Raw genomic sequence first — 16412 nt, forward strand, 5'->3', positions numbered from 1 at the left:
CATGCAAAGTCAGTCAAGATTTTGACTGTCCTGCATTACATCAGACAAATCTCTTCACACATAGAAAGCAAAATGCCATGTGAACATGCATTTTAAATGACAGTGTAGTTTATTATAGCTTCCCAAGGCTGCACATACAGCAGCAGTGTTCAGTTTCTATAGTGAAGGGTGACTAAGCTCTGCACCACTCTTGTCCTTGGGTCGAGGACTGGAAGCCTCATCGCATACAAGCTGTAAGAAAAAATGCTGGAATGTCAGACAAAAGAGTTAAAGGCACGCAGCAGTGAGAGCTTTTAAAAGGTCATATTGTGTTTATGTCTGTGTGTGTGTATGTGTGTGTGTGTGTGTGTGTGGTATGTAAGAACTGTGATAGAGGTAGAGACAATTTCCTGCATTGTGATACTGTGCTGCAGTTTTGTGCGCCTAAGGAAAGTTTTATGTTTTTTTTTTCGTTTTTGTTTTTTTCAAAAGCGAAACAACTAGAATGATGGAAAGGATGGAAGAATGCAGACGCGGCAGTTTCTATATGTAATAATATATGAGATTTACATGTCAGGAGGATTTTCTCTTAAATTATTAAAAGCTTCTGTTCTTAACCGCAACCGCGGCGTAGCTCTATGGATACCAATGTCTGTCTGTTTGTCATTCAGTCCACTACTTTGGTCCAGACTGAAATATATGTTACAGAGTATTGGATGGATTGCACCATCAAGAGGTTTACATTTATGGTTTTCAGTAGAGCTGCAACTATTTTGATAATCGAAGAATTGTTTGAGTAATTTTTTTCAAAAGTGCAAAGAATTCTCTGGTCTCAGCTCCTCAGATGTGATTACTTAATGCTGTTATTTGTCATACATGATAGTAAATTGAATATCTTTGGTTGGGAAATTTGACTCTTTCTTTATAGACAAAGGGTTAAGGTTAGTTCATCAAGACAATAGTCAGCAGATCAATCATTGCAGCCCGAGGTTTGAGTGAAATATTTTGACAACTAGGCTATTTGATAGATTGCCATGAAAATTTGTATATATATTCAAGGTCCTTTGAGGATAAATTCTATCCACTTCGGTGATCCTTTGACATTTCATGTAGCACCACCATCAGATCAAAGTTTCAACTTGCCCAATGGTTTAAAAATACCTGCATAACTAATGACATTGACATCAGCCTAAATAGCAAATGTTTACATGCTAACAGGCTAAACCAAGATGGTGAATCTGATAAATATCACCTGATAACATCAGCATGTCAGCATTGTCACTGTGAGCATGCTGATGTTTGCATTAACCTCAAAGCACTGCTGTACTTATGTGAACCCTCACAGAGCTGTTAGAGTGATATTTTAAAATATTAACACGGATATTGGCTCATTACTGCATGAATGTCCACATTAATGCACAAATAGTTTGTGAAATCACTCTCATCATATATCTAAGCATAAGTCAGTTGTAGTGAATGTCTCACAGCATGTATACAGTTATTTAACCACCACTACAGCATGGCAGATTTAAAAATCTCTCACATATTTGGACATTAATCATTCTCTCACATGTACGAGTGTGTTTCTGATTTTTCGTTGCAGATGTTTGTGATATTTGAGTTGCATGTTGCTTTTGATTAGGCAGCTTTAGTGGAAATCCAGCGTGCATTTATACACCAGAAGTCATATGTAACCTTCAAACCAGTGACCAGTGTCTCATCCGGGAAGCAGTGCAGTAAGGTCAACAACAAATTAAATAATTTGTTACGCAACTCTCTGAGTTACATCAACCCTTCCACTACTCTTCCGTGTTAATAGTTTTTGAAGTCAGTGTAGTCTGATTCCAGTCATGCAGATGTCTTTCCTCCTCCTTTGAAGGTGATTAACATGTTATGCAACCATATTTTAGTTGTATAACATTTCAAATCCTGCCGGCATTTCTTTGTATCATTCCAAAACAGAAATCCATCACTGGGCTTATTGCCGTAGATGAAATGTCAGTTGGATGTCTCCCAGGTGCTAACTCCTGCAGCTGACAGCAACGTGTCAGTCAAAGCAAGAAAAAATCTTTCTCTAGATCTAATGGCTTTAGAATTAAAAGAAGTAGTTTTATCCTAGCAGTCTGGTCAAAGACAGGGTCCCTGCCAGCTACTGAGTGTTAGTTGGAGTAGCTAGGAACAACAAACACACACACACACACACACACACACACACACACACACACACACACAGAGCAGGAAAGAAAAAAAAAAAGTGCCCATCTGTATTGTCCAGAAAGGGGAAATGAACATCTGGGAGTGGATGCTGTTTCCCTCTGGGGGTACAGGGCTAGGATGGGGATCCCAGATGAAAAACACATTTCGCTCCACATAACTACACACACACACACACCAGTGACCTATCTCTCACATTTTCCCCCCTTGAATTTCTCCCAAACCTTTTCGAAGTTTCCAATACCTGCAGAGAGTTTTATCAATCAACACTGTAATATAAAACAGTGAGTGTTTATAATCTGTCTGCACAGTTATCCTGCAAGTCAGTTAACACATTTAGCAACTTTAGACTCTGAAAAATATTTTTTTGTCCTCCAAGACAACAGCTTTCCGTCTACGTGAGGGACAGAGTGTGAGCGACAGCTGTGTCGAGGTTGTCTGTTGTATTTGTAACTTCATCCTCGAGGTGGGGTGAGGTGAGGGTATAGAGAAGGGTGGGGGGGAGGGGACACCAGAGACACCAGAGGAGAGGCCGTCTGCTTCCATCAGGAGGTCTGCTTTGTGTCAGCTGTCACTGATTGGTGACTCAGTGCTTTCAGCAGGAAAGGACACAGTATGACCCCCGGCCTTTTGATATCCTTACACACACACACACACGTACACATCATCTAATAGTCACAGCTCTTACTCATTCATTTTATTTTAAGTATGCAGGCAAACTCACATGGAGCTAGACTCAAACACTGACACGCTCACTCACACCCTAACAACAAAAAGCTGTTGTAACATCTGGTTAGGATTGTGGTATCCCTGGATGCTTCTGCACATTACTCACAGGTTTTTTTAACTTGGTTTTAAAAATTCTTTGTGAAAGAATAAAATGAATTCAGGCTGGATGAAACTCGGGGAGAAACACGACACCAGTGGGGAAGAAGTACGTGCTCTGCTGAAAACGGATCTTGCAGCATCTTCAATTTAAATTAGAAAATTCTTGTGAATTTTTGCCTCACAAATTAAAGGTTTTGTAATTTTAGAGTCACATCCTCTTTCTTATCCCCCCTTCGCTTTCTGCTCTGAGGGAGAGAATGAAGGAAGTCAATAAATGATGTGTGAATACGCTGATGTGAGAGCTGGATTATTGACCCAGTAATGTGGCTTCACACACACACACACACACACACACACAGTTCACTGTACTCCAATGATTTTTTGCTGCCTCGTCAACAGCAGTGCTGCAGACATTTGGAACCAGCTGTGTTGTGCATTAAGTCATTGTAATTACTGTTATCAGCACCATTCACAAAAAAATAAGCATGTTATGTGCTTGTGTCTTAAGTTTTTTTTATGCATGTAGCATTTCTTTTCTTGTTACAAAAAAAAGCCCTTTGCAACAGAACAAATTAACATCGTGTGACATTTTCACATTTCCATGTCAATTCAGCCTATTACACTGCTCCATCTCCTCCTCTTCACTAATTAATCAGCCCACACTCAAAGCACAGGCAAAAAACATCACCAATTTGTTTTCAATAAGCAGTAAAATCAGTCAAATCCAAGAAAAATACATAAAATTATCACAAACTCCATTGATTCACAGGTGTTCTCTGGGATGTTTGGTACAGAGACAGAGTGGCTTGATCCCACCGGGCGCATCTGCGTTGCGTTCCGGCCGTGACTGCTGACCGCAGCCACTCTAGTGAATGCTTGTGATCCCACCAGACATGCTGCATAGAGCATCTGGTCAATTTTTAAAATATAACAGCCTGTGCAGGCTCCCAATCGTATATCACATCATTACATCAACATATGTTATGACCGGTGGCACCAGTCCAGAAGGAAACCGGTCAGAGGATATTTGTCACATTAGACAACGAGAGGTTCATCTTGGAAGTGGAAAATCACAAGATGTTATGAGACCACTGCTGCCATGACTGCCTTGGTCCCTGGTTTCCTCTCCGGGTACGCTTCCTCTGAAACGCTCCTGGTGGGGTATGAAATCGTGCAGAGGACAGAACAGCTGTGCCTGATGGGATTGAGGCATTAGAGTCAAAATTACAAGAACTGTAAAGTCATTGCTGTTGCTGCTGTTTTCTCTGACCCTCCATCTGTCTCTCTTTTTTCTTCTCCTCCAGATCCAGCCCTACGATAAGATCGCCGCCCGAGGCCTGCCGGACAGCGTAGCTGACAGCCTGAACAAACTTGTGGTGGTGAAACTGAACGGAGGCCTGGGCACCAGTATGGGATGCAAGGGCCCCAAGAGCCTGATCAGCGTCCGCAATGAGAACACCTTCCTGGACCTCACGGTGCAACAAATAGAGGTAAAGAAATCAATAACAGACTATAAGACCTTGGTCTTGCTTTCTTAAAACATGAAACATAAGGTTCAGTCCCACTCCACACCTTAATCGTTTTTGTATAGTCCCTTAGATTCTTCAGGTAGCTAGAAATAAGACTTTATAAAGGGATAATATGCTAATGTTGTGTTTATAGCTTGTTGTGCCAAAAAAAAATCAAATGAATGTAAGTTTGGGCTTGATGCATTTAAAAGAAATTAATAAATTGACAGACAAGTTGGCTGATGAGGCATTTTTAGGTGTTTTTATAGAGCAGACTGTAGAGTAATGACAGGAAATGAAGGGGGAGATGTGGGGGTGACATGCAACGAAGTGCTCTGGCCACACTTGAAACGTTGACATTGCGATTACGTGGCTGCCCTCTTGAACCACTTGTTCACCAGGGCGCTACGTGCTAATAATAGACTCAACACAGAGATGTGACTTGTTGCAGGCACCAAAACTCTGTCACCAAACCTCACTGCTTCTTTCATTTAGGTGTAAGAACCAAATGAAGTGTTCCATTAAGAAGTAGGATGAATCATTTCAGGCGCCCATGAAGCTCAAACACTAACTGTCTCATGTTCTGTGTGTTCTTGGGAGTTTCTCTTGACTCTTAAAGTTTCTTAATGAGGTTATTCATGTTTATTTTTTTATTTCTTTAGTAGTCATAAAACCTCTTTTCTCAGCCCATAAATCCATCAGTGGATAATAGCTTTAGGTTTTCTTAACTCTTCACAGTCTGCAAGTTTTTCTTTTTCTCTCACAGTCGACAGCCTTTATTTATAAGTCACATTCTTACTGGAGCCTAAGCATGGCAGCAGGACTGACAGTTAGATGTTGCCTCACTGAGAGGTGCGGTCGTACGCAGCGGAGCGTTGTCACACCAGCGCTCGTGATGTGGCTGTGATGTCAGAATGGGTGGGGCAGATGAGCAGGGAGTGATGCAAACATCTGCTCCGTGTAGTGTTGTTTGCTCCAATGTTTAAATAGTGTGTGTGTCTTAATCTGCTTTTAGACTGAAGAGCTTAGAAAAGTACAGAAAAAAAAATATCAGAGGATTCAGGGGAAAAAAATTAATCTCACCTTATGAACTGAAAATTTACAAGCGTCTTTTCCTTCCTATCTGTGATGCTGCACGTGCATCTTCCTCCAGGCACAAGCCCCTATTGCTTCATGTATCTGAGGTGTCGGGAGGAGAGACATGCGTTCTTGAAAATCAGCTTGAGGGTCTTTTTGAAAGGAGTCCAGTGTAATATCTTGGGGGTCGGGGGAGGAGTTGTAGTGAAAGAGGATCTGTTGGTGTGCAGGCAGGCAGGTCTGCGGGATTGGCAGGGAAACAGAGAAGACTGTGTGCTGGAGGAGAGGAGTGTATACGGAGGGCGACGGCAGTTATTTGTGCATGATCATACATCAAGACATGACATGTCCTATTAAAAAAAAAACCCTTATTCCCCACACCAGCAGTACAACCAGTCCTTTGAGTCATTTATGCTGTTTCAAACTTAGTTTATGTTCTTTATTAATCTACTGTATAATAAATAAATTCAATAATCGCAGCTTCAAGCAGCTTTTACCAGGTGAAAGCTTTGTCCTCATATTGATTTCAGCTAATGAATAATTAGATATAGATGAAAGTTGGGTTAACATTTTGAGACAGTTGTAAGAAACCTATCCAGGTTTGTCAGTGAGATGGTGATGCCAGAGCTGGTGTAATAATTAGTAATACTGTGTAACTGAGTTTATGTTGGGAATGTGTGTGTGGCTGAGTGCTATTTGTGTGTGTGTGTGTTTGTGTTTCATAACAGCCCCACGGGACGCTTCTCTCCTCCCAGCACACACTGCTCTCTGTGTCCGAGTCACTGCTCTCCATTTTCTGTTCAGGTCTGGTCAGATTACCTCCTGACTGAAACAGCCTGTTTAGAGAGAGAGAGAGAGAGAGAGAGAGAGAAAATGGATCCCATACACACACACTCACCGACTCCTAACCGCATCTCCTGAGTGTGAACGCCCCTCTCAGCTACTACACTGCCTCAGTCAGAGAGACGCATTTACTTTGGACCACTTTAGTGCAGAGATCTGTACACTCTCACTGAGAGCAGACGTGGAAAGATTTGACAAAGGACAGGCTTACTGGAATGGCGCCATCTGGCTGCAGAAAATCCATATCTTTCACGAGTCCACTGTCTTCTAACTAGACAAAAAACAGTGCAGTTGTAAAGTTGTTGCTTATGGCTTAGATGTAAGTCTGTGATCAGGATATCTTAAAATAATGCAGAGGCACAGACCACTTTTTAATATCAGAGATCTCCAGATTCGTTTGAAGTAGTCTATAAAGCTTCTGTCCACATTAAAAACCTTTTACTACAAACACTGTCACAAAAGCAGATGAACTGAGAGAAGCACTTTTATAATGGAAACCAGGTCCATAGCTACCAGTGAGGACACTGAGGTCATGTCCTCAGTTTTTTCACAAAAATTGTGAGATTTTAAGGACCCTGAAAACCCCAAAACCCTCAAATTTCATGGCTGTATTATGTATTAAGAGTTGAAATTATTGGTTTGTTAATCAGTTAGTTGCAGTAATTTCGTTGTTGTTTTTGTAATTCTTTATGCAAAAATGCCAAAAACATTCACTGGTAGTGGCTTCACTGGTCTTCTGTAATAGTAAACTTGAAATCTTCGGGTTGTGGACTGTTGGTTGGACAGAAAAAGAAACATTTGAAGAAGTATGAAAATTGCACAGAGAGATGCTTTAAGATTACCAGTGTATCCAAGAGACGCACTGTTCTCCATAACAGTGAGGCTTTACTCAACTGTGGAAAAATGATCAAGCTGGTTTTCCTTTCTTTCACGGTCACAGTCATCCCTCCTGTCTTTGCCTTTGGTTGTGTCGGCCTCTCCACACACCCAGTGTCAACATACTGGAAAGCAAGTTGCTGTAATCCTTTTTATTTTTAGTTTTGTTTGTCATACATTACGATGCGTGTGTGAGCATTAGGAGGGGTGCATCATTTAAACTGAGCTCTTTTACATCCTGAAGCGTCATGACATTTACACAGTGAGGTGTTGGAAAGTTACACACAGTTTACCCACTTTTATAACTCTAGCAAATGAGAGATGAGTGTTCGGGTACGCCTGATGTGAAGTGTCTGGACATCTGGGCCAACACCCATCCTGGTTACTTAATGTTTAAAAGACAAGAAAGTTAAGAAAAGTTGATTCATTCCTTGTTTTCTCTCACGGGAAATTCAACTCTTGCTCAACTTTATCATCGTCCTCTTCTACTCACTTTAATTTTCTCTTATCTCCATAAAGATAAGAGAAAATGCTTCCATCTCTGCTTAGGTCTCGGTTCACTCTGACCTAATCATCGAGTTAGGTTAGTTATTAGATATTAGATAGTTATTGTTTGGACGGACGCTGTGTCTTTGGCAGTTTTTCTCCTCAGTATTAGTTACATGTTAATCCAGCAACTCAAACACATTGGAGTTGGTTTTGTAACTGACGATTTACACATCAATTAAACACAACAACAAAAAAAGGGGGCATTTACAAGAAGAATTAACTTTAACCTTGTTTTTTTATGACTAATCCAGTATTTTATTGATTTTGTTATATAAACGAATACAAACATTCTCTAATATGCAAAGTGTAGGAAAAAAAACAACACACAAAGAACGAAAGAAAACATACCAACACCAGCAGATATACTGTACATCTGCATGTACAAATGCTTACATATACATACAATACCTACATACATACCTGTATTCAAAAGGACTGCTTACTATAGTGTCCTGTCTTTCATTATTACATACTATAATCTCATTTCATTTACCTTCAGTATGATTAGTTCTATTTTCTTACAGGAACATCTCATTTATTCACATAAGAGCTTAATAATCCATCCATGAAAAGATGTTTCAGCTGGAGTCTTTCAGCCACTTAACAAAACCTGCATCCCCACCATCATACTGGTCTGGATTATATCTGAAGCTCAAAGCATATATATAAATGTTCCTTCAGACCCTCGAGATGTCTGACAATCTGCATTATCTATGACTTGAACCTTGTTTTTTTTTTTTATTCTTCCCACAGCACTTGAACAAGACTTACAACACAGATGTGCCCCTGGTCCTCATGAACTCTTTCAACACAGATGAAGACACAAAGAAGATCTTGCAGAAGTACACACACCACCGCGTCAAGATACACACCTTCAACCAGAGCAGGTGAGAGAACACGTTACTGACACGTAAACGAGTAAATGTCATGTCGAGTGAAAGAGGACTCAAACCAACTAGAAGGATTTGACTCTTTAAGGTCAACAATGTAGGAAATTAAACACTGAAACTGTTATTTCACTTATTGTAAATGTAAATCTTTCACACACACACACTCCTGATTAATATTATATTGATTCAGGTTATATTTCCTGTCACACTACACCTTAAACAGCAAAGACGGCCAAGAAAATGTGTGCGCTGAAGCTCCAGTCGTACTGCAAAAGTCAGTATCAGTGTTGTCAGACGTATGAGACACTTCCACTCCCGGTTAGCAGTATTGAACCGAAACACGCCAACTGAACTCAACCTCCTCTGATAATGAACTAGTCTAAATTCAGTGTCTGAGTAGCCAGCGGACAATCGCCTGCTGTGTTCTGCTCCTGATTCTGTGCTCAGACTGTCAAGAACTGCGGCATCCAGACAGGAAATGTCATGTAACATATGGAGAAAGACATTCATATTTAATGTCTCCAGTTTGTCAGTCAAGTGGAACTTGCTTTTCTTTGCTATTTCCCTTGAATTTTTTAGAGCACTTGCATGTACTGTGTGCTGAAAGGCGTGTAGCACAAAGCAGTTTTGGACGGCAGTGTGTTGGTGGTTGTAATGTCAGCACAGAGAAAGCAGTTAAATGTCAATCAATAAAAGAACAAACAGTGCGTGGTAAAGGTTGTGACAGTAATTCATAAAAGGTAAATTAAACTCTGCTGCACGTCGTTCTATCTGGTGTTCCAGTTGATGAGGGAAAACAATTTGCTTTATCCACCGGACAAATCCAGACGTTCTCCAGCCACTTTCATTATTCACCAGCCAATAAGAACCACGTAGTTACCTGCCAAAGGTACGAGCAGAATGAATAGACTCAGCAGTCACATTCAGAGGTCTGGCGCTTTGTTTGTTTGTGATTGTTTTTTAAAGCTTATTTCAACATTTGTGCTCCAAAGATCTGGAAAATTAAATTTATTTTAAATGCAAATCCTGTTTAGAGCTGCAATCATTCTGTTGATTATTTTGTCAATTAATCAGTTAATCGCTTGGTTTATTAAATGTCAGAAAATAGAGAAAAATACCCATCACGACATCCTGAAGTCCAAGATGACACCTTCATATCGCTTGATTTGTCTGATCAACAGTCTAAAACCCAAATATATTCAATTTACTATCATGTGTGACAAAGAAAAGCAGCAAATCTTCATAATAAAGAAGCTGGAAACAATAAATATTTGTCATTTTTGCTATAAGAAAATGACTTAAACGATGTGAAAATAGTTGCTGATTAATTTTCTGTCAATGAACTGATTGACTAATCAATTAGCTAGTTGTTTAAGCTCTTTTTAAATATAACTAATAAAGCCGTTTTCTCAAATTGAGTAACAAAAACAATGGAGTAAATGACGCAGATAAAATAAAAATACAAAAGATACATTTTAGATGCGTGAGAACAGACTAAATTGCTTTGATCTCTTGTACGTTCGGCTTCATTTTCATATAAATACATCACACACCCTTTTAGAGTCATGCAAACACAGAGTGAACACAACCTGTTACTCAGCATTGTTGTGTTAATATTTGAATGTCTTCTGTGAGGTGGAATTAATCTCAAAAAGAACCCCAACAACTTCCTTGTGTGTGTGTGTGTGTGTGTGTGTGTGTGTGTGTGTGTGTGTGTGTTGCATATCCTACGGATCCCTGCACTAATCAGTTTGCTTCCTTCCTTGTAGTATCATTGTGTTTGCGTATGTTTGACCTTTACTAAATATGATTTACTCAGCTGTTGAACACTTACAGGAAGTGATTTTCAGTTTCCCCCAAAAAACAGTTCAGCCTGTTTCTCCAAATTAGTTCGAACAACCACAAATTCCCTCCAGCTGTGATTGATCATTGGGTAAAGTTTAGTTTTACTTGTAGACAAATTACTGAGAACAATCTGCAGTTGTACAACAGATGGATGGTTGTCAGATGAAAAGAACAGAAATATTTCTTTAACAGGAAGACAGGAATCATTAAAGGGTAATTCCACCAATTTTACACATAAAGATCATCACAGAGAGTGTTATCCAGCCTGGAAGGAGTCAGTCAGTCTGTTTTTATTTTGAACATTTAAAAGTAAAAAAAACAGATAAAAACAAAACACAGATAACAATAAAATGAAATAAACCTATACAAGAAACCAACTCTCAACACAAAGTAAATATTACATGTTGGAAAAGGAAGAAGTATTCCTCCCACTTTCTCATCCTTAAACTCATATATACAGTTTATGAACAACAAAACAATAAACACTGATGATGTCGTCCATGTTATCTCTGTTTGAAGACTGAATGTTTATCACAGAAAGCCTGCGTTATAAACCTGAGGGAGGATCTAACAAATAGCACAGTTGCATTATGGGGAATGTAGGATCCAGTCTTTTCGGAGCTTGACCCACATTAGAGAGTAAATTTCAAGATATCTCAGCTTTGAAAAATCTGTCTCTGATACGTCCCTCAACTTAATGGAAGTGACGCACTAAATGGAGTACATCAAGCACCCCTTTAAGGTTTAAACAGACTTCATGATATATGACATTAAATGTACTCTGTAATGTTTTAATGAGTGAGTCCCCATTAAGTTTGTGTCTTGTGCAAACTGGTGGTTTTCAGGGTGTCAAACATAAGTCTGACAGTTGGTATTGATGGCAGTAATGCATCATAAAAGGCTGCAGAAGAAGAAAAAACACAAACTGGTGTAAAAATATCCAGAAATATTTTTTAAATAATGTTTTCTGAGGTAAGGAATGCATTTAACATAATTGTAAGGCCTTAAAGACACAATTTGAATTTTGAATGTTAACTAAAATATGTTTATTCTCCGGATACCTTTACTGCAGGACAGATAAAACGCTCCACAACTTATGTTGGAGGCATGAGAAAATGGAAAATCACCGCCAAGATCAGTTAACAACTCAATTGTTATTAATACTTATGTCAAACAATCCAAGTGATCCTCTGATAAGATGTACAGTTGTGTCCTTTTGGACCCTGGGAAGAGTCACTGTTCCCTTTAAGGTAGCAGTAGTGGATACAAGAAAAACATCTTTGTGGAGGCAACAAAATGTTCTTACTTGAGTCTGAGATGGCACAAAGCCTTTGAACTCTATGAGCTCATATCAAAACCACTCATCTGAAATATCTTTCCAGAACAGTTGGCTGGGATTAATCCTCCATTAAAAAGGGCCTTGGTGCCTCTTTCTTGCAGTTGCTCTCACCTGACCAGCTCATCTGCACTCTGAAATATCCTCAAACTGCCAAAATCGCAGGCGGCTCCCACTCAGTGCTCTTCCTCACGATGAGGTTTGTTAACTCAGCCTGACGCGGATCCTTCTTAGAAACCCTTTGATCAAGTTAATGCACATAGCGATGATGGCTTGGTCCCTTTGGCTTGTTGCCTCATCTGCCTTCTCAGAAAGAAAAAAAAAAAAAACTTTTAAAAGTTTACTTTCTGGCAGCGTTTGAAGTCCTGCAGTGATATAAAAACAAATCTACTGACATGGCACTCGGCACGCTGCTTTGTTTCAGAGTCGTCAAGGTTTCACCTCAGACGTGCAGCAAAAAGATTTCACGCTGTTTTCTCTTTGTGTTGTTTTATCTAATTAACATGTAGTGAGATTTCTTTTATTAGAACAACCTTCTTATTGTTATATGAAACAGATACAGAACTGTTCATAAGAGATCCTCAAAAACAAAATGATCATTTAAATTTATTGCACTAAATCAAATTGTTATATTAGGTTTTTTTAGTTGAGCCTGGTCCTATAGTCTTGAAATTTTATAATTTAAACTTAAAAACAAGATCTTATGACGTCTCATGGCAACTGATACCTTTAGAGATATAAGAGTTAAATGATGTTTAGTAGACCTGAACTAAAGTTGGTGCTACCGACTATGAACTACTTTATTTCCCTCCTTGGATCAATGAGTTTGATCTTATCTTTATGACAGTTTTATCACATTACAGTACGATACAATGAACAACACTAATTTATGATATTGAGTTACCATCTAGCTGAATGTTGAGTGTTTATACACCAGTAAAAGTGTGTCTGATCTTATTATGAACTCTTCTTCTCTTCAGGTATCCTCGCATCAACAAAGAGTCGCTCCTCCCTGTGTCAACAAACTTGAGTATGACCGGGCAAAGCGCAGAAGGCTGGTACCCTCCAGGTCACGGCGACATCTACGCCAGCTTCTACAACTCCGGCCTGTTGGACCAGCTGATCGCTCAAGGAAAGGAGTACATCTTTGTGTCCAACATCGACAACCTGGGAGCCACCGTGGACCTCCACATCCTGCACCACCTGGTCAGCCAGCCCAACGGCAAGCGATGCGAGTTCATCATGGAGGTGACGGACAAGACGCGCGCTGACGTCAAGGTATGTAGAGGAGGAGGAGGAGCAGGAAGAGAACTGGGTTTCAGTTTGGAGTTCAAATATTTAGTTATAGTTTTTGGAGTGATACTGTTACATTATTTGCTCTGTTTCTTTACATGTGGTCTTGTTCTACATATCAGTTTGTGCTGCGTCATTTTAAAAGGTGTCTTTGTACTAACATCACCAGAACAAATTAACTTGTACTGTGTGTTATATCATGTAAAGAGAGAGCTTCACATTTAAACAGAATTTGTCTTTTTTGCAGAATAAATGGAGATTAATCTCAGTGTTTCATTGCTGAAAATGAAAATTATCACAGTTGTTTCTCACTTGGTCTTATCAGTATTTAGTCATGCAGATATATTTGGTTTCATGCCCAGGTTTTGAGATATCCAAAACCAAAACTATCTGCATGCACCAGACACCACTGGTTTTTTGAAATTTGGGTAAACTGACCCTTTGATTTTTCAGTGGGGAAAAAAAGCTAAAATGGCAAAAGGTGATATTAATAATTGAATATATGATGCAGCTGATCTGGTCTGTAAACCTGATCTTATGGATCCTTTACATGCCAACAACCAAGTTCAAAGGCAGGTGTAATAAATGAAGGAGATTCAATGATGCTCAAATCTGTTACTTATTGTCACCAGCGATTTTTTTTTTTTAAAATGCAGTGGCATTATGAAAATTATAATTCTCAGGGAAAACAAAGGCAGTTTCTAGTAACACATGTTATAAAATTGCTGTCTCTGATTTTTCAGGGTGGAACGCTGATCAAGTACGATGGAAAACTGCGTCTGCTGGAGATCGCCCAGGTGCCCAAGGCTCATGTGGACGAGTTCAAATCCGTTTCAAAGTTCAAGATCTTCAACACCAACAACCTGTGGATCTCTCTGGCCGCTATCAAGAGGCTGCAGGAACAGAAGGCGATGGACATGGAGATTATAGTCAACCCCAAGGTGAGTACACGATACAGAACACACAGTCGAACACCGACGTGCGGAACAGTTTCAGTTGTTGATCAGTTTAATATTTACGAAGCCAAAGCTTGTGTAATGAAGAGTATTTGCTGCGGTCAGGTCATGTGGTTTGGATGACAAAGATTCCCACGTTTACGACTTGTTCACGTCATCGGACAACTCAAGACCGCTGAATGATTATAGAGTTGGTCGGAGTGAGTGACGGTTAAAAATACTGCGACTTGACAACATGAAATTAAATGTAAATCTGAGTTTAATCACCATGAACGACACATTTGGCAGAAAACTCAGAATCTTAAAATCACGATAACTCTGATACTGACATGAACGTATCTACTGACATTCAATCAGCAAGTAAAAAACATAGAAACAATAAACACAATAAAACATTAAAATAAAATACCTGTCCCCATAATCAACCCAGTTTCTCTGCATGTCTTTCACTAATGTTTGTACAGTAATGACTCTGAAATATTAAACAGCTGTGAAATGTAGAGTATTAGTTAAGTCATTCAACCACATTATAATGGTTAAGACAGCGTGTTTCTTTCATTTCTCTCATGTTTATGGAGTGTAGTATGGTTCACTGTTGATTCAGATGAATAATTAATAAAAGACATTAGAAATAATGTCAAAAAAAATACCAGAAGAGTTTAATTTTAGAACACATTAAAAAAAACAACTATGGCTTAAAGTTAAAGCATCTATCACATGTGGAGATACTTACGGTTGGTTATGAAAAAAGCAGCTTCACATCAGAATCCATCAGGACAAATAAGTCTTATCCGTCATTTCAACAACAACATAAATCCTCTCGTGCATTAGTGAAACTGTATATATGTCCATTCTGTATGACAATCTGGTCTTTATGTCTATTTCTCTTCCCTTCCCTTCCCCAATAAATTATGGAGGCCATCAAAGTGAAATGACTCATAAATGTCCTTGTAATAATTCGCCATGTATGAGTCTCAAGCCTTGAGGGGGGCCACTTCAAAGAGGGAAGCACACCGGGGTGCTCAGATGAAACAAAATAGATTTACTTTCGGTAACGAGCCGACCTCCCAGAATGATATCACCTGTCCTATTTCAGCGCGACGTTAAGAAGAGATATCAGCACCACTCTCCTCTGCAGAGAGCCGCACTTCTGAAAAAATCATAAACCCACATTTTAAAGCCTCTCTGTGTTCACTTTGTTGTCATGTGAGGTTTTTGCATACAAGGGAGCAGAGTCGGGGGGAGGGGGGGGGCAAAGCAGTTTCAATCCAATCCAGTTTTCTGGTCACCTCTCTGGTGACTCATCTGCCCCACTTGGACTCCAATTGAAGCTGTTTGTGCTGAGAAAGAAAAGAGTATGTTTGTTTGCGGGATCTCACACAAACATTTTCCTTCAAAGATGTAAAAATTTAAAGTTGTCTTTTATTCTACAGAGCAGTTGAGGACCAAGTGTGTTAAAAAAACATATTGTAGCAGCTGCAGTTTTCTTACACATTTCTTTTTAATAAAGCAAAGAGTTGTTAAAGAAAAGTGAAGATTTCAAAAAGTATATGTGATATCTTTTCTGATTTGGATTACCCCAATTTTGCATGTCTTCCCTGCACATGTTTATCCTCTGTTGCCTCCCTAAAGCTCTTTTCTTGACGGAGCCGCCCTCTTAAAAGCAGTGCAGCAAACAAATTTGACTTAATGTGATGATGCTGATGTTATTTTGGTTGTTCTCCTCAGGGTATGCAACCCTGTAACCAGCGTAATAAATTCACCGCTGCATCCCAGCTTCATTCCTGATTATTGCTTTCCGGGTCTCTAGATGTAATTTTCTAGCTCTCGGCTACAGAATCGCACACTGTGACATAGAGACTGTTACGTAACTGGTGATAACCGCGCAGAGCTGTGAGGCTTTATGTAAGTGTGTGGTCCCATCTAGGTAAGAGTGCAGCACTAAAACTGCAGAGTTAGAAGGGCCCCGTTCCCATTATAGCCCCCATACATATTGAAATATGTGCAATCGTGGTACTGAGAGGCACTTAAGATAAAAGCAGCCGTGGAGTGGTGAGTGTTACATAAATCCTTCTGATAGCTACACCTGAGACCCAGATCATGATATCATTATATGTTGTTATGTTACCTTTCACTTCCCAAAGTAAAAAAAGGAGTTAACAACGGCCATACTAGCAGCTCTGTGAGGCATTCATAGCAGTTCCTCTAATAGTTGTCA

The 16412-nt window shown here is 39.5% G+C and overlaps 1 protein-coding gene across 4 annotated transcripts in view; it reads left to right on the forward strand.

Annotated features, from left to right (window-relative positions):
* The window catches only part of ugp2b (UDP-glucose pyrophosphorylase 2b), a 36532-nt gene that overhangs the window by 15916 nt on the left and 4204 nt on the right, over positions 1 to 16412 (forward strand). For all 4 annotated transcript variants that reach the window (XM_042432875.1, XM_042432874.1, XM_042432871.1 and 1 more), the window contains 4 exons: positions 4326 to 4511; positions 8628 to 8761; positions 12926 to 13223; positions 13982 to 14179. In XM_042432875.1, coding sequence (XP_042288809.1) covers positions 4326 to 4511; positions 8628 to 8761; positions 12926 to 13223; positions 13982 to 14179 — 816 coding nt within the window. The remainder of the gene's footprint in view (positions 1 to 4325; positions 4512 to 8627; positions 8762 to 12925; positions 13224 to 13981; positions 14180 to 16412) is intronic.

Source organism: Thunnus maccoyii, chromosome 14 (assembly GCF_910596095.1).
Source record: "Thunnus maccoyii chromosome 14, fThuMac1.1, whole genome shotgun sequence".
NCBI lineage: Eukaryota > Metazoa > Chordata > Actinopteri > Scombriformes > Scombridae > Thunnus > Thunnus maccoyii.